The sequence below is a fragment of the Ictalurus punctatus genome, chromosome 28 (assembly GCF_001660625.3).
Source record: "Ictalurus punctatus breed USDA103 chromosome 28, Coco_2.0, whole genome shotgun sequence".
NCBI lineage: Eukaryota > Metazoa > Chordata > Actinopteri > Siluriformes > Ictaluridae > Ictalurus > Ictalurus punctatus.
This window is the reverse complement of record NC_030443.2, coordinates 505,354-530,353: the sequence shown is the minus strand read 5'-3', so window position 1 is coordinate 530,353 and position 25,000 is coordinate 505,354. Positions and strand designations below refer to the sequence as shown.

General features: G+C 44.4%; 2 protein-coding genes across 4 annotated transcripts in view; one reads left to right on the top strand and one right to left on the bottom strand.

The window, feature by feature from the left end:
- The window catches only part of gpr83 (G protein-coupled receptor 83), a 6,927-nt gene extending 4,347 nt beyond the window's left edge, over positions 1-2,580 (top strand). Inside the window, exon 4 of the mRNA XM_017459512.3 lies at positions 79-2,580. Within this exon, the coding sequence (XP_017315001.1) occupies positions 79-553 (475 nt within the window). The 3' untranslated portion in view covers positions 554-2,580. The remainder of the gene's footprint in view (positions 1-78) is intronic.
- Positions 2,581-3,290: 710 nt separating this feature from the next.
- Positions 3,291-22,362, bottom strand: arhgap20b (Rho GTPase activating protein 20b). Of its 3 annotated transcripts, XM_017459991.3 has the most exons (16): positions 22,271-22,362; positions 21,973-22,093; positions 19,809-19,879; positions 16,030-16,167; positions 15,781-15,927; positions 15,422-15,463; positions 13,741-13,816; positions 12,514-12,591; positions 11,556-11,622; positions 11,130-11,312; positions 10,553-10,719; positions 10,008-10,169; positions 9,659-9,768; positions 9,214-9,403; positions 7,800-7,914; positions 3,291-5,960 (listed from the first exon to the last, which is right to left on the bottom strand). In XM_017459991.3, exons 3-16 carry the CDS (start codon positions 19,877-19,879, stop codon positions 4,087-4,089), a joined length of 3,420 nt encoding a protein of 1,139 aa, XP_017315480.1. In that variant the 5' UTR covers positions 21,973-22,093; positions 22,271-22,362; the 3' UTR covers positions 3,291-4,086. The 3 variants fall into 3 exon arrangements, with proteins under 3 accessions (XP_017315480.1, XP_053533118.1, XP_053533119.1); XM_053677143.1 differs by lacking the exons at positions 19,809-19,879; positions 21,973-22,093; positions 22,271-22,362 and adding an exon at positions 16,974-17,066; XM_053677144.1 differs by lacking the exons at positions 19,809-19,879; positions 21,973-22,093; positions 22,271-22,362 and adding an exon at positions 16,956-17,056.
- Positions 22,363-25,000: the final 2,638 nt, after the last annotated feature.

The following is a 25,000-nucleotide window of genomic DNA, read 5'->3' as shown; positions in this document are numbered from 1 at the left end:
GGTAGAGGAACCACATAGATAGTTTGTTAATATTAAAGTTTTCTTTCTGGTTCCTTCTCTCCCTCTTTCTCACCACAGCGAGGGGAACGTGAGGACAGTTTGTCTGCCCAGCTTCCCTCAGCCATCTGACCTCTTCTGGAAGTACCTGGACCTCACCACCTTTGTCCTGCTCTACGTGTTGCCATTGACAATAATCACCATTGCTTATGTCGTCATGGCAAAAAAGCTGTGGGCACGCAATGCCATCGGCGATGTGACACTGGCCCAGAGCTACGCCCACCAGCGGAGGAAGAGGATGACCATGAAGATGCTGATAGCGGTGGTGGCTGTTTTTGCCATCTGCTGGTTCCCACTGAACTGCTATGTGGTTCTGCTGTCTAGCAAAGTGATCCAGGCTAACAACGGCGTGTATTTCAGCTTCCACTGGCTGGCCATGAGCTCCACCTGCTACAACCCCTTTATCTACTGCTGGCTCAACCATAACTTCAGAGCTGAGATCAGGTTGCTGTCACTCATTGGCCATCAGGGCAAAATCAGCAGCCAGCAGACCTGAAGACCACAAGAACTTATCTCATCTACTTTATCTCTCCATCCATTTATCTGTCCATCATCATTTTGTCCCTGTTGACACAGTTAATTTTACATCCATTCTTATTTTACATCCCTAACCCTAACCCTAACCCCTAACACTAACTCCTAGACTTAACACTAACCCCTAACCCTAACACTAACCACTAACCACTAACCCTAACCCTAACCCCTAACCCTAACACTAACCCCAACACTAACCCCTAACACTAACCCCTAACCCTAACACTAACTCCTAAACTTAACACTAACCCCTAACCCTAACACTAACCCTAACCATTAACCCTAACACTAACCCTAACCCTAACCCCTAAACTTAACACTAACCCCAAACCCTAACACTAACCCTAACCCTAACCCCTAAATTTAACACTAACCCCAACCCTAACCCCTAAACTTAACACTAATCCCTAACCCTAACACTAACCCCAACCCTAACCCCTAAACTTAACACTAACCCCAAACCCTAACACTAACCCTAACCCTAACCCCTAAATTTAACACTAACCCCAACCCTAACCCCTAAACTTAACACTAACCCCTAACCCTAACCTCTAACCCTAACACTAACCCCTAACCCTAACACTAACCCTAATACTAACCCCTAATCCTAACCCTAACACTAACCCCTAACACTAACCCCTAACCCTAACCCTAACCCCTAACCCTAAAACTAACCCCAACCCTAACCCCTAAACTTAACACTAACACTAACCCCTAACACTAACCCCTAATCATAACCCTAACACTAACTCCTAAACTTAACACTAACCCCTAACCCTAACACTAACCCTAACCCTAACACTAACCCCAACCCTAACCCCTAAACTTAACACTAACCCCTAACCCTAACACTAACCCCTAACACTAACCCCTAACCCTAACACTAACCCTAACCCAGTGATTATACATTTGTGTTGATTCATGTAAGTCATGAACTCAGCCGTGTTTGTGAAATCCTCATGTCTGTGTCCACGTGAAAACAAAACACTTTTCATATTGACATTTTCAGCTTCATGCTGGAGCACAAGCTCTAATAACCAAACGACACCTTTACACTGGACGAGGATGTGGGACACACGCCGACATATCTGCTGTAAAGTCCTGAAATTGTAGAAATATCCGTACACCGGTACTCGTACTGTGTTATCCACAAAGTTTTGTTTTTGAGAATGTAATACTATAAATACATGTTATATACGTTTATACTGTATACAGCGCAGAAAAGCGGGAAATATTGCACAAAAAGCACAAAAGAACAACCTGCCTCGTGTCGTACACAGATATTTATTGTAAATGTCAGATTTAAAGAGTTTGAATTGCATTGAATTATCTTCTCGAATGAGCATCAAACACATATTTGTACCAGTTTCATTTATTTCTTTTTCACATCGGAATAGTGAGGTTTAAACACGTGAATGTGCGTGAAATTACGTACACATAAAAAAAAAACAACTAAAAGTAAAATTAGCATCTGGTTGTTTAATTACTTATTTGATTGATGAATGATGACACCTATTATTTAATTATTTGTTTGTTTGTTTGTTTGTTTATGTGCTTTTTAATAGTCATTTCAAAACAAAGGAATTAAAAAAAGTATGCCAGTTTTATCTGCTGGAGATGAGTAAGTCTTGGTGTTTATAGTTTTATTATCATGGCGTAATGTGTTGATGTTTTGTGGCTTTGTGTCGTAATGACAATAATTTATTTGTAATAAATTCCAAGAATGGATTGACTTTGTTGTTGTTGTTATTATTTTAGTTGTTTTATGACTTGTTTAATCACACATTACTATACTTATTGACAGTACCTCCGGAAAGTATTCACCCCCCCGGTGATTAGTTCACTTTTTGCTGAAAATGTTGATGGACAGAAATTTTCGGGGCTGTGATGCAGATTTTCTATTTGGTTTAAGTCTGGGCTTTGACTTGTCCAATCCAAAATCTCAAAAAGCTTTTAGCAATTCTTTGTCGTTTGTGCCTTGTGTGTTGCTGTTTTTCCCCACCTCTTGTTCGCGTATAAAATTTCATGCTAATTTCATGTCCTCTTGAAGGCAACAAGCTTCCCAGTTCCTCCTGCTGAACCTGACGACACTACCACCACCAGGCTTCACACTGAACAGGTGAACACAGTAGGGTAACTAACCAATTACAGACAGACAGACAGACAGACAGGTGGATACAGAAAGACAGAGGGACAGACAGACAGTACGATTGACCCAGGTAGACAGACAGACAGATAGAGAGAAAGACAAACACACAGAGAGATAGGCAGATAGATAGACACAGACAGACAGATAGAGAGACAAGCAGATTTACCCAGAAAGACAGACGGACACAGAAAGACACAGACAGACAGACATATAGAGAGACTCCAAATACAGATAGACAGGCAGACAGATAGACTCAGACAGACAGACCGAGAGACACAGACCGACAGATGGAGAGATAGACACAGATACAGAGACACAGACAGAGAGACATATAGAGACAGAAAGACAGACTGATACAAAGACAGACAGACAGAGTGACAGAGATAAAGAAAGACAGATAGACACAGATATAGATACATAGATAGATAGATAGACAAATTCAGATAGACAAAATAGATGGACAGATAGACAGACAGATAGAGACAGACAGATATAAAGACATTTTCAACAAATACAGTCATCTTTTATAAAAATAAAAAAAACACAAAAATGATTTTAATACACTTTAATGATATGGTGAAAATGAAGTATACAATCATACACCGATAAATGACTACATTAATGACAGAACACACACACACACACACACACACACACACACACACACACACAGATAGCATTCAGAAGTGTGTTTAGGTATAAAAAGATTGTGTAATGTGCAGAAACGATGAATAAATCAGTTCAATGGTGAATAAATTCTGAACTGAATGAAATATTATACAATAAATACGCTACAGTGCCGTGTGTTTAAAACTTGAATAAGTAAATATACCTCAGGTAGATTTCAGACTCCATAATTTTAGCTTTACACAGTAGTTAGCATGCTAATGTCAAGCTAATTTTTACATCTTTACATTAATTACTGCAATTAGCAAAGATATACTATACAAGTTTTATTCAAATCCAAAAAGTTCCATTTTATTAAATAAAGGAAAGGAAATGAGCATGAAATCCTTCAGGACAGCTAGTTAGCTAGGCTCTGTTAACTCTGCTAGCAAATTACTCAGCCAACATGATTAGCTTCACACATGGTTGTGATTCTGTAGGTTAAGCTAGCATATATGTTAAATCTATTATGTGGACACAATGTAAAGACACAGTGAGAGTGAAAGTGACACAGAAACATCCGGAACGTTAACGTTTACCTCAGAAGTGCTGGAAAATTACAAAAAAAAAAAATTGTTATACTAAAATTACACTTAAATTACACTTAGCGTCAACTGCTAACTAAAACAGAACTAAAGAACTAAAACAGGAATTCTGCCATACTGATGAACAGCTTAATGCTACTGAAGTTTTCTAGTAAACAGCGGCCTGTTCTGTGATTTTGTCATTGTGTGCGTGTGTGTGTGCGTCACTGTCTGTGTGTGCGTCTCTGAGTGTGCCCGCGTGTGTGTGAGTGTGTGGGCGGGGCTAAAGTACGCTCTGACGCTGTTGCGTACTGTAGCCGGTAGCCGTATGCGTATGGTTTGTCGGATGCTCTGGCTAGTGCTATGGGAAACAGACTTGACGTCACTAATGCGTTCCACAATGCTGTTGCTAACCGTAAGGCTCATGCTAGTGGAAGCACTCTGGTTAACATGTGTGCTGTCACTATCACGGCCTATACCACTAATGCTAACTGTGTAGTCAGCGGGAGCAGGAGCGCTATCGCCATTACCAGGGTCACTCTGGATAGAATCATTTATACTTTTGCTAATATTGTTTTCTGTGCTAGCAGAAGCATTGACGCTAGCACAGTGGTCACTCTGGCTAACATCGCCTGCACTTCGGTGAAAGGATGTGCTGTCGCTAACCGTTTGGCTAACACTTTGGATATCAGTTTCACTGTCACTCAGAGAGAAACCGTTTTCGGTTGTATTAATGCTAAGCTCACGGCTAGCGTCGTCTTCTGTCGCTTTGCTAACACCAATGTCATTACACGTACAAACATCATCGGCATCGCTAATCTTACATCGTCTTCCTTCCGACTGAAGCACAAGATTGACGTTCTGGTTGTAAAACAGTGTTTGTGGTACATTCACCTGTGCCATGGTAACCGCCTCTCCTCCTGTCTCCACGGTAACCCTCGAGGACTGTTTGAACATCCTCCTGCCCATGCTGGGGAACAAGGCGATTTTCATCCTGCTGGTTTTGTCTCGTATGGACGGGAGTGTTAGCGAGTGTGTGTGCAGTGTGCGAGTGTGTTTTGTGTGTATGGGACACGGGTGTGTGTGTGAGAGAGTGTGTGCCATACTCAGGTCCCTGTCCTCATTATCGAGTGGAATGTGGCATGAGATTCCTTCATCATGGCGAGGAGTTTCAGGTTCCTCTGCTTGCATCCCTCCATCTCGCTCCTCCATCATGCCACTTCTGTCCGCTTTCCTCTCTCCTTCGTCTTCACACTTTCGTCCGTCCTTTGCTTTACACTCGTCCTTAAAGTTTATGTCCAAAAGTTTAACTCCTCCCTCTTTCTCTTTGTCCCTCCCCCCGTTTCCGTTTCTGTGCTTGAGCTCATCGTAAGTGAACGCCATCGTCCACAGCTTCCTCGGCATCTCCGGAGTCAGTGGCCGGAGTCGGGCTGAGGTGCCAAACAAAAACGGGCGGGGCTTATCGTCGCTCGGACTCGGGATGTACTCGAAGCTGTCCAGTGAGCTGAGAGACGACGTCGTCGTTGACGACAGGCTGGACACGCTGGCCAATCGCTGAACAGGATGACGGAGACGCGCAGGAAACTGTGGCGACTTCCAGAAAGTGTAGCGTCCCTTTCCCGATCCTCTACTGCAGCTCTGCAGTACCGGGCTCTGTGATTGCTTGATTTTGTTATCCGTGACGGCATTGTCGCAGCTGGACTGCCGTATGACAGGAGGATGGGGCGGGGCTTGGGGTGGAGTCGTCACGTCAAAGCACACCGAAGGCTCAGAAAGACACCTGTCACGTGATTGGCCGAAGTCACTGAGCGAGATCGATTGCGTTGAAGCTAAATCGAGTGTGCCGCAGCTGTAGGCGCCGTCTACAGTTTCCGTGGAAACTTTATAGGGGCGCAACAGTCTCCTGTTTCCACTCAAGGAGAGAGTGCTCAGTGGAAGGAACGGATCGAGGTCCGGAGAGAGGAGAGGAGAAGGAAGAAAGTCCAGATCTGCCTCTTCCGAGGACGAGTGGAAAGGCAGGGAGGAGTCGGCTGTTTTTTTAAATATAAAAATACAACACAAAAAAACAAAAAGGATGAAAAAGAATTAAAGCTTGTTCCTGAAGTTTCTTTATCATAAGCTGGTATTACATGCTTCCCAAACCTACAGTAACGCCCCACCTCTACCTCTCCCACCTCTACCTCTTCCTCCTCTACATCTCCCACCTCTACCTCCTCCTCATCTACCTCTTCCACCTCTACCTCCTCTACCTCTACCACCTCTACATCTTACACCTTTACATCTTACACCTCTACCTCCTCTACCTCTACCTCCTCTACCTCTACCACCTCTGCATCTTACACCTCTACCTCCTCTACCTCTACATCTTCCACCTCTATCTCCTCTACCTCTACCTCCTATACCTCCTCTACCTCTTCCTCCTCTACCTCTACCACCTCTACATCTTCCACCTCTATCTCCTCTATCTCTACCTCCTCTACCTCTACCACCTCTACATCTTACACCTCTACCTCCTCTACCTCTACATCTTCCACCTCTACCTCCTCTACCTCTTCCACCTCTACCTCCTCTACCTCTTCCTCCTCTACATCTTCCACCTCTATCTCCTCTATCTCTACCTCCTCTACCTCTACCACCTCTACATCTTACACCTCTACATCTTACACCTCTACCTTTACCACCTCTACCTCCTCTACCTCTACCACCTCTACATCTTACACCTCTACCTCCTCTACCTCTTCCACCTCTACCTCTACCACCTCTACATCTTCCACCTCTACCTCCTCTATCTCTACCTCCTCTACCTCTTCCACCTCTACCTCTTCCTCATCTACCTCTACCTCCTCTACCTCTTCCTCCTCTACCTCTACCACCTCTACATCTTACACCTTTACATCTTACACCTCTACCTCCTCTACATCTCCCACCTCTACCACCTCTGCATCTTACACCTCTACCTCCTCTACCTCTTCCTCCTCTACCTCTACCACCTCTTCATCTTCCATCGCTACCTCTTCCTCCTCTACCTCTTCCTCCTCTACCTCTACCACCTCTGCATCTTACACCTCTACCTCCTCTACCTCTTCCTCCTCTACCTCTACCACCTCTTCATCTTCCATCGCTACCTCTTCCTCCTCTACCTCTTCCTCCTCTACCTCTTCCACCTCTTCCTCCTGTACCTCTACCACCTCTACATCTTCCACCTCTACCTCCTCTACCACTTCCTCCTCTACCTCTTCCACCTCTACCTCTACCACCTCTACATCTTCCACCTCTTCCACCTCTACCTCTTCCTCATCTACCTCTTCCACCTCTACCTCTTCCACCTCTACCTCTACCTCCACTACCTCTTCTTCTGATGTAGACTGCATTTGCATACCCGAACCTGATTGGTTCCTGCATTTGATGATGCAATAACGCTTTGTTTAATGCTAACTCGGATTTTCCACTGCAGATTTCTTAAGAAAAAAAAAAACACTTTAAAATGAATTCCCGTGGAGGCATTTCACAGATGGTTTAGAAAGTGTAATGAGACGTTTTGATTTAGAAGTCTCCAGTGGAACTCGAGAAGAAAAACACAACATGTTGAGAAGATGTCGCCAAGTTTATCTTCTGCTGCCATAAAATAAACTGCCCAGCAAATTTCGAAGGCATCTCGCAGCTGTGGAGAATGTAGACCAAGAGCAGAACCGTACATTCCCACCGGGAGCACCATTGAGAATGCTAAATAAAGCACATACTAAGCGATGAAGGTGCCAGATATCTGAATTACCCACTTCAGTTTCATAACATTCCTCTTTTTTGCGATGTCTAAAAGAACGTCATTCGAACACAGAAACAAATAAAATCAAATAAATCAAAATCCTGACCTGCGAGGTCGTCGTTTTCCTGCGCCGTGTTCAAGAGCGTTGTAAAAGCGTCTTCCGCTTCACCGCCAAAGATGGTGAGAGCGTTCTCGATCAGGAAGCGGACGAGTGCAGCCACCTGGACGCCGGCGACGGAAAAATAGCGCAGAGACAAAAACACGAGCGTACACGTGAATAAATCATCAAAGTCACAGCTCACTAAACAGAAACTAACGGAACGTGTTTACTGCAAGTGTAGAGATGGTTCACTTCCTGCTCACAGTCATGACGAACATCTGGAAGGTTTTGTTTATGTTTGAGGTGTTTGCTGACGTTTACACCCAGTTCCACTGACTACATTTCATTCTGGTCATCGGTAGGTCTTTTATTTTGAACTGTGACCCGTCTGTTAGCCCTCCCATTACAGAAGCAGAACAATTACACGACCACAGCTGAGGAGGTTATAAGGGACAGCTGTAGCCATGGCAACGGCGACCAGAAAGAAATTACAGTTATTTGAAACATGTCCAAATTTGCCTACTTCCTGCCGCTGTATCCTCTCGAGATTGCAGCTCACGTCAGAAGCTACTCGCCGAACACGTCCATGAAATAACAAACGAGCATATTTTTATCTGGATTTCGTTTAACCGAGCACATTTTTAGCCCCACCCACTTGTACACGCCCCTCAGCCAAGGTTTTATTCCTTTTTGTCACGAGTTTCCCTTTTAGCAGCACGCTGTGAAGCAGGTGATCGCACACCTGCTCGTGCACGCACGCTCACAGGGAAACTCGTGACACTTTTTAGGTTGTTCAATTATGTGCAGTATGAAATCAAACCGAACAAAGAATCAATTTCACTCTGATTCACACCCAGCAGTCAAATAATCAAAAAGAGTCAATTCCACTCTGATTCAGACCCAGCAATCAATGAATCAAAAGAATCAATTCTACTCTGATTCACACCCAGCAGTCAAAGAATCAAAAAGAGTCAATTCCACTCTGATTCAGACCCAGCAATCAAAGAATCAAAAAGAGTCAATTCCACTCTGATTCAGACCCAGCAATCAAAGAATCAAAAAGAGTCAATTCCACTCTATTCAGACCCAGCAATCAAAGAATCAAAAAGAGTCAATTCCACTCTGATTCAGACCCAGCAATCAATGAATCAAAAGAATCAATTCTACTCTGATTCATACCCAGCAATCAATGAATCAAAAGAGTCAATTCCATACTGATTGAAACTGATTCAGACAGGAAGAGCTGGAGTACTTTTCAATTAGACCATACGGTACCATTTTTAATGAGTACCGTTACATACAAACTCAATACAAACTACCACCACCACCGTGTTTCATATTTATCCATACACCAATCTTCACACCTCAGACAAGACTGCGTGAGTGGTGTGTGTGTGTGTGTGTGTGTATGTGTGTGTACCTCCAGTGTGCTCTGGCTCTCCTGCTCCGGGTTAGAAGTTGTAGATCTCCACAGCATGTTTGGTGCGATGCACAGAGCCAGATTAGACGCCGTCATCTGATTTACGTCCGAGTGTGTGTGTATTCGATGGAGCACTCCAAACACATAACACAGCAGTGTACGGTTGACCTGGGGCAACTTTGCCAACACACTACACACACTCACACACACACACACACACACACAAAGCTGACATTTTAGGGACAGTTATGGTCGAGCTTAGGCTGAAGATAGAGATGATTCTGAGAGATACCTGAGATACCTAATCTACACACATGAGGTTCATGTGGGCGGCAAATCAGTGTGATTACTTGTACAGCACATTAATTCAAATCCTATACTTATGAGTGTGTGTGTGTGTGTGTGTGTCTGTTAGTGTGTGTGTGTGTTAGTGTTTCTCTCTCACCTTTTCACTGAGGAACATCTGCACTTCTGATCTTCTGCTTCCATCACATTCATCCAGTCTTTATACAGATCACAACCCAAGACACTGCCGGGCAACTTTCGCAGGAACTCCTACACACACACACACACACACACACACACACGCTCATCACCTGTATGTGGGAGGAAGTCAGAGTTACACTATGTGTGAATCTGCACTAGTTATGAATCTGGATTAAAGGTAAATCTAGAACAGCTGTGAGTCTCCGTAAGTGTTCCATAAAAACACACGTGTTTTGAGTCCGTTTATTATCAGTGGAACACTAAGCAAGTGTTAGCGTTAATAGATGAAGTGTTTATGGTTTTCTCACGGTGACGAGCGACGCTGCGACAAACACAGATTCTCCGTGGAACGAAACTCGATGTCCGCAGTTCAGCTTCTCCTTCAGGATCCTGCAGCTCTTGGCGTTTGCGGAGCGCCGGAATATTCCCAGTGTTTCAGGACCCTCACGGTACAGCATGCACAGTAAATCCTACACACACACACACACATGAAGTAACACACTGATTCGGTCAGCTGTGAACACTTCTGACTGTGTTGGAGTCATGCAAAGGCCTGGATTTAGCATCCAGCATGTGTAAAGACAGGATATATTATATTATATTATATTATATTATATTATATTATATTATATTATATTATATTATATTATATTATTATAGAAGGAGAAATGCAGCAGAAGAAAGTTCTGTACATTTAAAAGCTCAGTTACTGCAACTGTGTCTGAGTTTAACGAGAATAAAGAGACAATTTCCTCTTTAAGTCTCCTGAGAGCAAAAAAAGCAGCAAAGTCAACATCATGATGTTCTCTAAGAAGATTTAGAATCATTTACAGCCAACGTCTAACTTCCTCACCATTATGGGTTTAGGCAGATTTCCATCCTGACAAACTGAGGCCAGTGATTGGCCAAACAGCTTGTTGGAGGCGGGCTGAAGGTCAGTCTGTCCTTCTGACTGGACGTGTCCTTTCCTCAGGGCCCATCCAATCAGAGACTTTTTCCTCTTGTGCTTTAAAAAACTTCCTGTCACAACACACACACACACACACACACACACACACACACACACACACACACACACACACACACACAAAGCCAATTCAAGACAAGTCACATTTACACCTTTTCATAATGAATCCCTGGCTTTATTCATCTCACGCACACGGTTTCCCTTCAGTCCGTATTCACTAGATGCCAGTGTTCCTGCCTCGGTGTCGGGCTTCAGAAGGAACAAACACCAGATCATTTGTGTTAAAAGGCTAAAAGAAGAGATGAAAGGCCACGTTGCCTAATTAATGAGAGTGATATTTGGCCACTTGTGGTAAAAATCCTCATCGTACACACACTCGCTCTGGAGGACCTGAAGATGTGCCTTCCCTGTGCTTTATTCGCGCGCGTGTGTGTGTGTGTGTGTTGTAAACAGGTAAACTCACCTGTGTGGACGCATGTGTGTATCGCAGCTCGGTTCTTCAGTATAAAACGAGGTGCTGTCGACTCGTTCGTGTCGTCGGTAACGCGCAGTTCATCGGCGCTGTGCCACTGGTGTCCACCGGGCACGTGCCATGACCTCTGACCCCGCAAAGAGCGGAGCAGGATGCAGTACGGGAGCTCATGACCTGAAACAGAAGTGCCTTCACATCAGACATTGTTCCAGCAGGTGCTACGGCAGGTGTAAGAATCGTGCTCTCGTTATTGTTATTAACGAGATCATATTAAACCAACACCAGGATATGAATTACAATCCTCGCGTTCTCTCTCCATCTCGTCCTTCTTTCCTCTCAGTTCCACAAAGTCTCAGGATTATTCATTCTCTGTGTGTGTGTGTGTGTGTGTGTGTGTGTGTGTGTGTGTGTCCTCACCGATAAGTGGGTACATTTCCTCCTCTCCGTCATACAGCACACAAAGCTGATAGTCTGAGACTCCGCCCTGCGCACAGGATGTGGGAGAGAAGGAGAGAGACAGGAAACAGGAAGTAGGAGATATGAAACGCAGGAAATGCCAACGAGTAAACACACTGTTTGACCACCTGCTCCACACGAGAGCGCACAATAAACAATCCGGCAATACACACACACGCACACACACACACACACACACAAGTAACACATCATGTACTGTTGGTTCGTCTCTCGAACTTCGTCTCTCAGGTGTGTTTATATTGCACAGTGTCACACCTGGAGGAACACTCTGCTGCTGAATGTTATAACAACAGCCGACTTTAACCACACGCTGAGCTCATCTTTCATTCTGAGGTTCTGATTTGAGAGATCTGGACCCTCGACCAGGCGGTGTTTGATTTATCTTCAGCTTCTAGCATTAAGCTTGTGATTTCAGTAATCCACAGTTGTGTGTAAATATGTCTGCACCTTTTCTTTTGAAATACAATCGCTGTATCGATACGTTTACCATTTTACATTTTAAAAATGTTATTTCCTGCGGTTTTCTCTCTACGTCTTATCAAACTGCTGCTCGTGCAGTGTCATGGCGTAACACGCTCGGGGAAAGCGCTGTCTGCCCTCTTCCACATACCGACGGCTGTGATTGGTTAGTCTCTCGCTCTCTCTCTCTCTCTCTCTCTCTCTCTCTCTCTCTATCTCGCTCTCTCTCTCTCTCGCTCTCTCTCTCTCTCTCTCTCTCTCTCAATCTCTCTCTCTCTCATTCTCTCTTTCTCGCATTCTCTCGCTCTCTCTCAGACTATACCGTGTTTAAGAGTGAAAGTTGTGTGTTTAAGCTGTCCCCAGACCAAGCGTCAGCTACGTACACACTTTTAGCATGAAGTTCGAAGGAAACCATCCGAAAGGAAGAAGGTGTACTCACTGTGAGAGCGTTCTGCTGTATCACACTCTGAACAATGCTCTCGGATGTAGAACAGACGTCCACATTCACTGCTGTTGTCTAAAACAACAACAACAACAACAACAACAAGAGTTAAAACCAGTAAAAAATAACGAACTCCTCCAGACCCTGAGTTTATTTTAATGTCACGTGATTCTTCATTTCTTCAAACTGCATAAATTAAGAGAAGGTTCACTGATTGGTTAGGAAATTAATCTCACAGTCCAATGCAGTGGATGTGAAATAAATGTAAACATTCAGAGTGTCTTATTAAGGTTTATTAAACGTTTATTGAATTAAATAACGCAGCTCCGTATGTGTTAAATTCTATAAACCCAATGCAAATTGGAAGATATTTATTCATCATTCTGTACGTGTTTAGACTACAGGTGTGCTCCGGTCCGGGTCTTGACTCTGTCGTATGATTTCCGTACATTCTAATAATAATAATAATAATAATAATAATAATAATAATAAAAGGTAATAACCCTCATCTGCTCATAACCTGCTTGCCTTGCAGACCCTCACCACTTCAGGAAATGAAGAAGTGATTGGTCAGATCCGACAGGAAGCTTCGGCAGGATGTGCCGAGTCGGTGTATCAGGGCTGATCTGAGGCGGTTTCAGGTCGGGGATTAGTTATAACCGCGGGTCAGGTAGTCAGGCTTGGGGACAACACCAGGATTACGGCCTTGTTCCAGTTCTGGTTGTAATTGTTGACTTCCCTTTAGCCGCGGGTCACATCCTCAGAGATCTTGTCAGAGTCTGATTAGTTGGAGGGAAGCTTGTGAGATAATCCGTCAGCGTGATCTACACCGGGAAGAACTGTCTCAGGACGTGGAACCGGTTTCCACGAGTAAGTAGACGCTTCTTTGCTAAGAGCTTAACCAGGCACTAAAACAAACCACTCTCCTATAACACATTCGTTTTACTTTGATTTTGCATCTACTCTGCTCTGGTCCGTATAAATCTGCACTGATGTCATGTCTTTCAGGTCAGGAGCGTTTACTTTTGCTTCCCGTATGTCCCTCTGGCTCCAGGTTCACTCGTAACTGGACACGCTAGAACGTCTCTATCGGTTCTCAGTGTGAAGGATTGCCCCCGGCTTCTCCCACCAGCTCTTCAGAGCCAAAACCTGGCGTGGAGCGTGATGTCATTTCCTGCGTGTAAATAAAGCTGAATGATTTGAGCTTATTAACGAGGAACTCACCAGCAGCGAGTCGAACAGCTGAACGTTCAGGCTGATATGGTCTGGGATTAAACGCTGCCTGGCCCTCGCACTGTGCCTGGTGTAATCATTATTAAACACACACACACACACACACACACACACACACACACACACACACAACATTAAACACCACAAATTCACTGCAATTCAAAAGACACTAGTCAAATCTATGAATGCACACACCCACAGAGACGTTTACGACGAGGGCCGGATGTACGGATGCGTTACCCAGAAACCACAAAGAAGCGTAAACACAAATCGCGCTAATCAAAGAGATTCACTTAATCCGCTAATCAAATAGATTCATTTAATCCGCTAATCAAATAGATTCATTTAATCCGCTAATCAAATAGATTCATTTAATGCGCTAATCAAAGAGATTCACTTAATCCGCTAATCAAATAGATTCATTTAATCCGCTAATCAAATAGATTCACTTAATCCGCTAATCAAATAGATTCACTTAATCCGCTAATCAAATAGATTCATTTAATCCGCTAATCAAATAGATTCACTTAATCCGCTAATCAAATAGATTCATTTAATGCGCTAATCAAATAGATTCATTTAATCCGCTAATCAAATAGATTCACTTAATCCGCTAATCAAATAGATTCACTTAATCCGCTAATCAAATAGATTCACTTAATCCGCTAATCAAATAGATTCATTTAATCCGCTAATCAAATAGATTCATTTAATCCGCTAATCAAATAGATTCATTTAATCCGCTAATCAAATAGATTAGCAAAGCAAACTAGCTTCTAGCTACGTACATACACTAGAGGCCCCAACGATCTCTGCTCCTTCCTTCCCTGTACACGTTTAACGAGAGGTCGTACAGTGTGAGGAAGGAGACGGTGAAACCGCACCTTTGTTTCGCTTATGTTTCCACGGGAGCTACAGGAATTGCAGGTAGGAACGTTTAATCGCAGAAGTCGTGAGCGCGGAACTGAAGGAACGTCGCACCACATGCGCCGTGAGATGAGAGCCGGTCTGAGGAATCCTCCGAGACGATCGCTTGGATTTGCTTTAACGCATCGTTTCTACGGAATTGAGAAAATGTCAGTGCATGTTAGCGGCTGAGAAGGGTCCGCTGTCGTGATACGGCACGAGAGCGGCCTCTAGAGGCGAAATAAAAACCATGGCTGACCAAATTTTGTCGTGTTATTTAAAGTGTTTTTTTTTTTTTTTTTCATTTTGGACGTCTCTATATTTATTTGATATTTGGAGCGTTACTTTTTTGTTTCAGTTTCAATGTACATCTTTTATTTACTTTAATATATATTAATAATTAATATATAAATATATATGAATATTTATAGATTCCTTTGGTTTAAAAAGTGCGGTACATTTTCATGGTACAGTCAGTACTGTTTATGTTTGTAATAAAGCTCATGTTATCGGTTGATTAATCGGTTATCAGCAGGTCCCGCCCAACTTAGTTATGGGTATCAGAAGACTCCGCTCGGATCTGATTCGCTTGACCCCAGTGTCCGGATGTGGCTCGCTGATATGATGACACACGTCGGAAACGAACGATCGGTTGTAGTTTTGTCGCTCGCTAGTGAAAACACAGGGTTACAGCAGCGGTATCGTACAGCAGGCCCCGCATGAGTCTCGCTAACGACCCGCTTGTGCGTTGTTGTTGTTTTCTCACCATTGTAAAGCACACAGCCACTTGTCCTTTATCTCTGACGAGCTGTGAAAACACAACAAGCGACAGTGAGAGATTAGAACACCGAGCGCATCTCAGCAACATCTCGGACACCTCGGCGTTCATATCGGACGATTCTGACTTTATTTCTCTCGATTTAGACGTCCACTTGACACAAGCTAACAGCCTCGAAACACACAAACGTGGCACATGTCTACATCACGCCTAAAAAAAACAACCTAGTGCAAGTGACGAGGGATTATTTACTCTGGAACTGAAACATGTCCCTTAACTCCATGGAAACCTTTAACATTTAACCTCGTGTGACGCGTGAGTGTGCGATTAGTGTTTTAAGGTCACACCTCAGCGTCACGACGTAATTGGTTGTCGGCCAGCCAATCACAAAGGAGGTGTTGGTGTTGAACTTCCTGCTTGTGACACGGTGTGTACAGGAAGCGAGCCAGATGTCGGAGAGACTCACCCGAGCTTTCAGCTTCAGATACAGAGACCTACACACACACACACACACACACACACACACACACACACACTCAGGATTTTAACTTTTTAACACAGTACTTTAAAGTATATACACACACACATACACACACTTGGTTTTGGCGACAATAAGTGAGTCTGTGGAAAGTAGGAGGAGCCTCTCTCGCGTCTCCGAGCCGATAGTGAGATGGGCGTGGTCTTCCAGGAGAAGCAATGCATTCTGGGATGTGTGATCTTCCCAGTACGTATCACTGCGGGAAACACAAACATTGCAGGGTTACCATAGTAACAACCGTTCAGTAATCAACTTTATCAAACACGCACTGCTGCCGCGTTCTGGACTGTGATTGGCCGTCATCTGTTGATTAGTTCTCTATAACAGCAGCTCTGACAGTAGCGCAGGTTTATATTAACGAGCCCATTACGGTTTCTATAGTAACGGCTCGTTCACAGGGACGTGTGCAGCGGATGGTCCGCTGAGAAGAAACAGATCATAAAAATAGTTGCTATGGAGATGTTTTCTGTAAGGAGACGTTTATTTAACGCTTATGGAAGGAGTCTCCAGTGTCAGAAGAGAGGGCTGGTGATTATAGCTGCTATAACGTAAGCGGCAGCAGGAACTAACTTGTTAAATGTAACTATAAACGGATAAAAAGTGCGGCGTGATGTAAATCGCTGTGGTGTGAAGGGAATAAACACTCTGTGACTTAGAGGGAAATAATCCGCCTGGGGAAGGTAACCCCGCTCCGTCACACGCAGCGTTTATTTTAATTCATGTGTGAAATATGTAAATGAAGTGTTTCATCACCGAGCGTGTCCCACAGTTAGGAAATAATGAACGTGAATTTAAACTGGGAACGAATGATAAAGTAAACCGCATGCTCACAGCACATTCATCTCTTAACAGATGCTGACTAATGTTTCCAGACGAGTTCACTCAAGCGTACTCTTTATTTTATTATTAATTAAACGTCCAAACAGTGGAATAAACAATTAATAAACACGTAAATAATAAACAAACACATGCGTAAAACTTTACCCAAGAAAAAACAATCACTTTATTTTCTCTCTGCTTCTTGTTCTTTCTGCTGGCATGAATGACGCAGGTTATGAGGCTTTCCGCAGTGTGTGTGTGTGTGTGTGTGTGTGTGTGTGTGTGTGTGTGTGTGTGTCTCCACGCTGCATTCCTGCCCATATAAGGCCGAGTAAAACTGGTAGCACCAAATCATTTCAGTGTAAGCAGTGCCTCTGTGTGTGTGTGTGTGTGTGTGTGTGTGTGTGTGTGTGTGTGTAATGTGAAATTGTGTGCCCTTAAATTGAAAACCCAGAATGCATGTGTGTCTGTGTGTGTGTGTGTGTGTGTGTGTGTGTGTGTTATTCATGACTGTTGTCATGGTTACTCCAAATAGAAAACAAACTGAAAGCTCGTGCAAATCATTTTCATATGAATTTTTCTGTGAAGGGCATGTGTGGCAAAAGTTTTAGCACCCCTCAGGGTTGTCCTTCACCAGTTGTTACTTGACCTGACTTTATATGCTGTTAAAGTCAGTCTCGACCAAAACTAATGAGGCCTCAGACGCTCGGCCACACAGCGAGGATGAGGAGGAGGAGGATGAGGAGGAAGAGGAGGAAGAGGAGGAGGAGGAGGAAGAGGAAGAGGAAGTGGAGGAGGAGGAGGAGGAGGAAGTGAAGGAGGAGGAAGAGGAGGAGGAGGAGGAAGAGGAGGAAGAGGAGGAGGAGGAAGAGGAAGTGGAGGAGGAGGAGGAGGAGGAAGTGAAGAGGAGGAAGAGGAGGAGGAGGAGGAAGAGGAGGAGGAAGAGGAGGAGGAGGAGGAGGAGGAGGAGGAGGAGGAAGAGGAGGAAGAGGAAGAGGAGGAAGAGGAGGAGGAGGAGGAAGAGGAAGTGGAGGAGGAGGAGGAAGAAGAGGAGGAGGAGGAAGAAGAGGAAGAGGAAGTGGAGGAGGAGGAAGAGGAGGAGGAGGAGGAAGAGGAAGTGGAGGAGGAGGAGGAGGAGGAAGAGGAGGAGGAGGAGGAGGAGGAAGAGGAGGAGGAAGAGGAAGTGGAGGAGGAGGAAGAGGAAGAGGAAGTGGAGGAGGAGGAAGAGGAGGAGGAGGAGGAAGAGGAAGTGGAGGAGGAGGAGGAGGAGGAAGAGGAGGAGGAGGAGGAGGAGGAAGAGGAGGAGGAGGAGGAAGAGGAGGAGGAGGAGGAGGAGGAAGAGGAGGAAATTGTTGTACATCTTTAATGAATTTGTTTTCTTTTCTCGTTCTCATCGTGTCAGTCTCAGCAGAGATTTGTTTCTTCACTTGTGTAGCAGTTGTTTATTTCCGTGTTGTTGTGTCTTGCATTACATTACACACTTTATATACACACGCTGTTACATACAAAATGTACTCTGATCTCAGCGTGGTGAATTGTTTATCTAACACCTTAGCTAATACATTATATTTATTTATTTGTCTATGTATTTATTTTCATTTATTAGATTCACTGGTGCTTGAACGTTTGGGAAGTTTGAGAATTTTCTGCATAAATTCTGCATAAATATGATCTAAAACATCATCAGATTTTCACACAAGTTTCGGAGGAGTTTTAGACGTTCCTCAGAACAGAACAGCTTCAGCTCTGGGGTGTTGGTGGGTTTCCTCACATGAACCGCTGCTTCAGGTTCTTCCACAACATCTCTACTGGATTAAGGTCAGGACTTTGACTCGGACGTTCCAAAACATTAATTTATTCTTCTTTAAGCGTTCTCTGGTAGAACGACTCGTGTGTTTAGGATCGTTGTCTTGCTGCATGACCCACTTTCTCTTCAGATTCAGATCATGGACTCATGTCCTGACATTTTCCATTAGGGTTCGCTGGTGTAATTCAGAAGTCATTGTTCCATCAGTGACGGCGAGTCGTCCTGGTCCAGATGCAGCAAAACAGATGCAGCAAAACAGTCCAAACCCTGACACTACCACCACCATGTTTCACAGATGAGATCAGGTTCTTCTGCTGGAATGCAGTGTTTTCCTTTCTCCAAACATAACGCTTCTCATTTAAACCAAAATATTCTTATTTTGTTCTCATCCATCCACAAATCATTGTTCATTAGTCTTCTGGCTCGTCCACGTGATCGTTAGTAAACTGCAGAAGGCAGCGATGTTCTTTTTGGAGAGCGGTGGTTTTCTCCTTGCAGCCCTGCCATACACACCGTTGCTGTTCAGTGTTCTCCTGATGGTGGACTCATCAACATTAACATTAGACAATGTGAGAGAGGACTTTAGTCGGTCAGAAGTTCCCCTGGGTTCCTCTGTGACCTCGTGGATTATTACACGTCTTGCTCTTGGAGAGATCTTTGTTGGTCTCCGCTCCTGGGGAGGGGAACGATGGTGTTGAATTTCCTCCATTTCTACACAATCTGTCTGACTGTGGATTGGTGGAGTCCAAACTCTTTAGAGAGGTTTTGTGAACTTTTCCAGCCTGATGAGCTTCAACAACTCTCTTTTTGAAGTCCTCAGAAATCACAAACACGTGTAGTGAAGATCAGACTCTGATAGATCCCTGTTCTTTAAATAAAACAGGACGTCACTCACTCACACCTGATCATCATCCCACGGACGGAAAACTCCTGACTCTAATCTCACCTTCACATTAACTGCTAATCCTAGAGGTGCACATACTTTTACCCTCACAGATCTGTAATACTGGATCATTTTCCTCAATAAATAAAGGACAGAGTGTAGTATTTTTATGTTATTTGATTTATTTAGGTTCTCTTTATCTATTGTAGGACTCGTGTGAAAATCTGATGAAGTTTGAGGTCAGATTTATGCAGAAATGTGGAAAATTCTAAAGAGTTCTAAAAGTTCCATATTAGACTTTATTACAACTGTAGTGAGATTTAAATACCTGTGTATAGTCCTGGATTTACTGAACGCTTTGGTAACGTTGTGTTTCCTGTGGAATGTCATCTTCATCATCTACAATACACACACACACACACACACACACACACACACACACACAGGGGAATATTATAGTAGAACACAGATGGAGAAGACACGACCACGTCATTATGTGTATAAATGTGAGTTATATCATTCAGATGGATGTGAGGGACGTCTCAGCGTGAGGGACGTGTGTGTGAGGGACGTCTCAGCGTGAGGACGTGTGTGAGAGGGACGTCTCAGCGTGAGGACGTGTGTGAGAGGGACGTCTCAGCGTGAGGACGTGTGTGAGAGGGACGTCTCAGCGTGAGGACGTGTGTGAGAGGGACGTCTCAGCGTGAGGACGTGTGTGTGAGGGACGTCTCAGCGTGAGGACGTGTGTGTGAGGGACGTCTCAGCGTGAGGACGTGTGCGTGAGGGACGTGTGTGAGAGGGACGTCTCAGCGTGAGGGACGTGTCTGTGTGAGGACATGTGTGAGAGGGACGTGTCTGTGTGAGGACGTGTGTGTGAGGACGTGTGCGTGAGGGACGTCTCAGTGTGAGGACGTGTGTGTGAGGACGTGTGTGTGAGGGACGTGTGTGAGAGGGACGTCTCAGCGTAAGGACGTGTGTGTGTGAGGGACGTGTGTGTGAGGACGTGTGTGAGAGGGACGTCTCAGCGTGAGGGACGTGTCTGTGTGAGGGACGTGTGTGTGAGGGACGTGTGTGTGAGGGACGTCACGTTTCTGCTCAGCAGGTTTTAAACAGAAACTCTTAGCGAGAACCTTCGGTTCCCCTTCACACAACTTTAATCAGCCTGATAAAATGGCTTGTTTGCTCCCCGCAGCACTCGATAAACCCCACACGACGATCCTCACCACGTGACCTTCAGTCATCTACACCCCTGTTTACAGCTGCACAGTTCCTACCTGCAAATCCGGTTGGTGGATCGTGTGTTAATATGCAAATCAGCTCATGATCCGGGTGTTTGAGGTTGTGATGGTTTCTCCATCACTAATCGTTATTTTCGTATCTGCACGGTGCATATTTAACCTCACTGATGTGTGGGTGTTTACAGAGCGTGTGTGAGCGTGAGCGTGAGATACTGGGACGGGTTTCTCTTGTTAAAAGTCGGCTTCAGGTCTGACCGCTCACTCGCGTCTACGTGAAAGTAAAAACCCCCATCGGGTTACGCTCTGCAGGACCTCAGTCCTGATACACACCTGTGTTTCTGATACACACCTGATGCTGATGCGTACCGACAGACCGGTCAGATCTCAGTCTGCCTGACCGTGCATGTGTCCTGACCGTGCACGTGTCCTGACCGTGCATGTGTCCTGACCGTGCATGTGTCCTGACCGTGCATGTGTCCTGACCGTGCATGTGTCCTGACCGTGCACGTGTCCTGACCGTGCATGAACTAGCTGCGAAGGTCAACACTAGCTTCATATGGATCATCTCCAAACATCTCTGCCGTCATGTTCTGCTGCTTTTCGGTACGTTTTTACAGTTTAACGGTCGCGTCCCTGAAACTGATTTTGCGTCATGTCTGCGGAAACCTTCACAGTGTTCTCGCTTTCAGCGACGTAATGTCTGAAGCGCAGCTTACACGCAGCTTCGTGTATAGAATCATTCTTACTGAAGCGACTTGATTTATAGTAGTGCTGGAAAGTGTGCAGGATAACGTTCAGCGCTGACCTGCGAGGAATAAAGGGACGCGGTTCGTTTCTCAGAAAGCAAGCGTTTTTCTCAGTGCCGGAGGTTTCCTGTGTCTAACTGCAGCGTTTACACGCGATCACACTGCATCCTGCTGACAAACAGCCACGCATGGGGTCCGGGTCTGCAGAAGAAACTATGGATGTTCCATTATCACTCCCTCTCTCTCTCTCTCTCTCTCTCTCTCACACACACACACACACACATCAATTTCATATCTTTGTAAACACATAATTGTTACTGTAGCTGATTCATTCCAACACAATAAAAACATAATCATGGCTTCAAAAGCACTCTGTTTCACCTCTTCCTCATTGTTCCTCACAATGGGCTAAATATGTACACACACACACACACACACACACACACACACACACACACACACACACACACACTACAAGTCACCCATCCCATCTTCCATCCTGTCTTACCTTTCCGTCCTGTTCCCCATGAAGGTGTCTCACTGCTCTTCGGCCTCATTGTAAACTCCACTCGTCCACAGCCATGGTTCTGTTCTGTTGATCACATGACTCCGGGTCCAAACATGAAGTTCTGCTCAGAAAAGACACCATTTAATACACTTTAAATATCACTACGTTGGTAGAGAAGAGATTTCCTCTGTCCCACTTCAGAGTCAAGGCACAAAAACATTCCTCTCTCTCCCTCTCTCTCTCTCTCTCTCTCTCTCTCTCTCTCTCTCTCTCTCCCTCTCTCCTTCCCCCTTCTTACCCGATCCTTTTTCTTAATCTGTTTTCCGTCCCCTTCCTGTCCCATCTGCATCTGGAGCTCTTCCCTCTCTGCCCCATGGATTATGTAAGTAATAAACACTGTGTGTGTGTGTGTGTGTGTGTGTGTGTGTGTGTGTGTGTGTGTGTGTGTGATGAAGCGGCGTCACAGTTACCACAACACTGATTATTTCCCTCTAACGGCACGTCCCCGAGTGTTTTATTCCTCAGCAACTTACCGACAATTACAACTTTACATTCATTAACGAACGACACGTCGCACTTTTTATCCGTTTATAGTTACAATTAACAAGTTAACACAGAAACCACAAAGAAGCGTAAACTCCTCTGTCCTGAAGATGTGCGAAAGCTTAAAGTCACCCCAAGCTTTACCGCTGACTGTTACTAAGCGCTGACACCGGAGACTCCTTCCATAAACGTTACATAAACGTCTCCTTACACATATAAGTCCCTGTCGCTATAGAAACACTAACCATCAGAGCTGCTGTTATAAAAAATTTTTAAAAAAGAATCAACACCTTCTGACCAATCACAATCCAGAACTCAGCAGCGCTTGTGTCTGGAAGCTTTGTATAAAAATGTGGTTCTTACATAAATTGAAAGCTGTGTTCTCATATGGAATAATGGCGCCACCGACAGGCGATGGCAAGAATGACATAAACAAACAATGTGGCAGAGTTCTTCTATTTTGGTCAGCTTTACTTAGAATAAACATATTCCAGTTAAAGCTGTCTGTAAGTAGTTAGTGTGTATACTGTGTGTATTATTGTTTATTTAATTACAGTTTAATTTAAGTGTTTATTATATGCAGCTTTCACATCATTCTGCTCAGGATAAAGGGACTGCTGAGAGAAGAATTCTGTGAGCGGATTATTAAAGTCCGGACTCTTTAATAAGGAGGTAGAGGATGAGACTCGGTTTTTCTGTCTTCAGTCTCGTTCGCGCGTTTCTACTGTGGATCAGAGCGCTGTGTGAAAAGAGCCGAGCTGGTACGGTACAGAGTCAGCGTCACGCGTGCTGCGAGTTTTGTTCCACGTGTACGTGTAAAGGTCAGACGGTTCCACTGAAAATGCCATTAGGAAGAAGGAAGAAAAAGAGTTTTGTGTGATATATTTCCACTGATCTGTCTTATACGTGTTATTTTAGTACCGAAGTAATGCTTTTAAGAAATATCATATAGATGATTTTCTTTGGCGTTATTTGAAAATGCTTTAAAGCCAATTAAGTGCTTAAATAAAGCAAAGGAAAACGCGGTACACTCTTCGAAAAGGGTTCTTTGGTTGTGCGTTTTGGGAAACGCTTTCCCTGCTGTGATGAGCATTGTGCAGAGAGAATAGCTGCCTGTCGTGCTCACTGACTATCTTCCTTTAGTCGTCTAAGATCAGGAAGAATGCAGAGACAAATCCTCACATCTCAAACACAACCATAAAGACTGGGTCTGATCAAGAACCCTAAAGACTGGGACTGATCAAGAACCCTAAAGACTGGGACTGATCAAGAACCCTAAAGACTGGGTCTGATCAAGAACCCTAAAGACTGGGACTGATCAAGAACTCTAAAGACTGGGACTGATCAAGAACCCTAAACACTGGGTCTGATCAAGAACCCTAAAGACTGGGACTGATCAAGAACTCTAAAGACTGGGTCTGATCAAGAACCCTAAAGACTGGGACTGATCAAGAACTCTAAAGACTGGGACTGATCAAGAACCCTAAAGACTGGGTCTGATCGAGATCAAGAACCCTAAAGACTGGGACTGATCAAGAACTCTAAAGACTGGGACTGATCAAGAACTCTAAAGACTGGGTCTGATCAAGAACCCTAAAGACTGGGACTGATGAAGAACCCTAAAGACTGGGTCTGATCAAGAACCCTAAAGACTGGGACTGATGAAGAACCCTAAAGACTGTGACTGGTGAAGAACCCTAAAGACTGGGACTGATGAAGAACCCTAAAGACTGGGTCTGATCAAGAACCCTAAAGACTGGGACTAATGAAGAACCCTAAAGACTGGGTCTGATCAAGAACCCTAAAGACTGGGACTGATGAAGAACCCTAAAGACTGGGACTGATCAAGAACCCTAAAGACTGGGACTAATCAAGAACCCTAAAGACTGGGTCTGATCAAGAACCCTAAAGACTGGGACTGATGAAGAACCCTAAAGACTGGGACTGATCAAGAACCCTAAAGACTGGGACTGATCAAGAACCCTAAAGACTGGGACTGATCAAGAACCCTAAAGACTGGGACTGATCAAGAACTCTAAAGACTGGGACTGATCAAGAACCCTAAAGACTGGGACTGATCAAGAACTCTAAAGACTGGGACTGATCAAGAACTCTAAAGACTGGGACTGATCAAGAACTCTAAAGACTTGAACAGATCAAAAGTTGTTTTCTCAGCCATTTTGTTTGGTGAGAACTTGAAATACCAGGCCTTACCAAGACTGAAAAGCCTAAAGACTGGAGTGAGAAACCCTAAAGCAGTGGTCACCAACCCTGTTAATGGAGATCTACCTTCTCGAGCTCCAAGCGTAATGATGTCCACCTGACCATCTCATCATTCCCTGAAGATGTTCCTGATCAACTAAAACAGGTGTGTTAGATTTTGCTTGGAGATGAAACCTGAAGCAAAGTAGATCTCAAGGAAGAAGGTTGGTGACCTCTGACGTAGAGCAAAAACCAAGACTGAGAACCACAAAATCCAGAAATA

Excerpts from the sequence above, each read along its gene's own strand:
- arhgap20b (XM_017459991.3), bottom strand. The coding sequence starts at position 19,879 with ATGATGAAGATGACATTCCACAGGAAACACAACGTTACCAAAGCGTTC. Across the intron at positions 11,623-12,513 it reads TACAGCAGAACGCTCTCACA|GGCGGAGTCTCAGACTATCA; the intron begins GTGAGTACACCT and ends TCCTGTGCGCAG. Across the intron at positions 9,404-9,658 it reads AGATGTTCCTCAGTGAAAAG|TGTGTTGGCAAAGTTGCCCC; the intron begins GTGAGAGAGAAA and ends GAGTGTGTGTAG.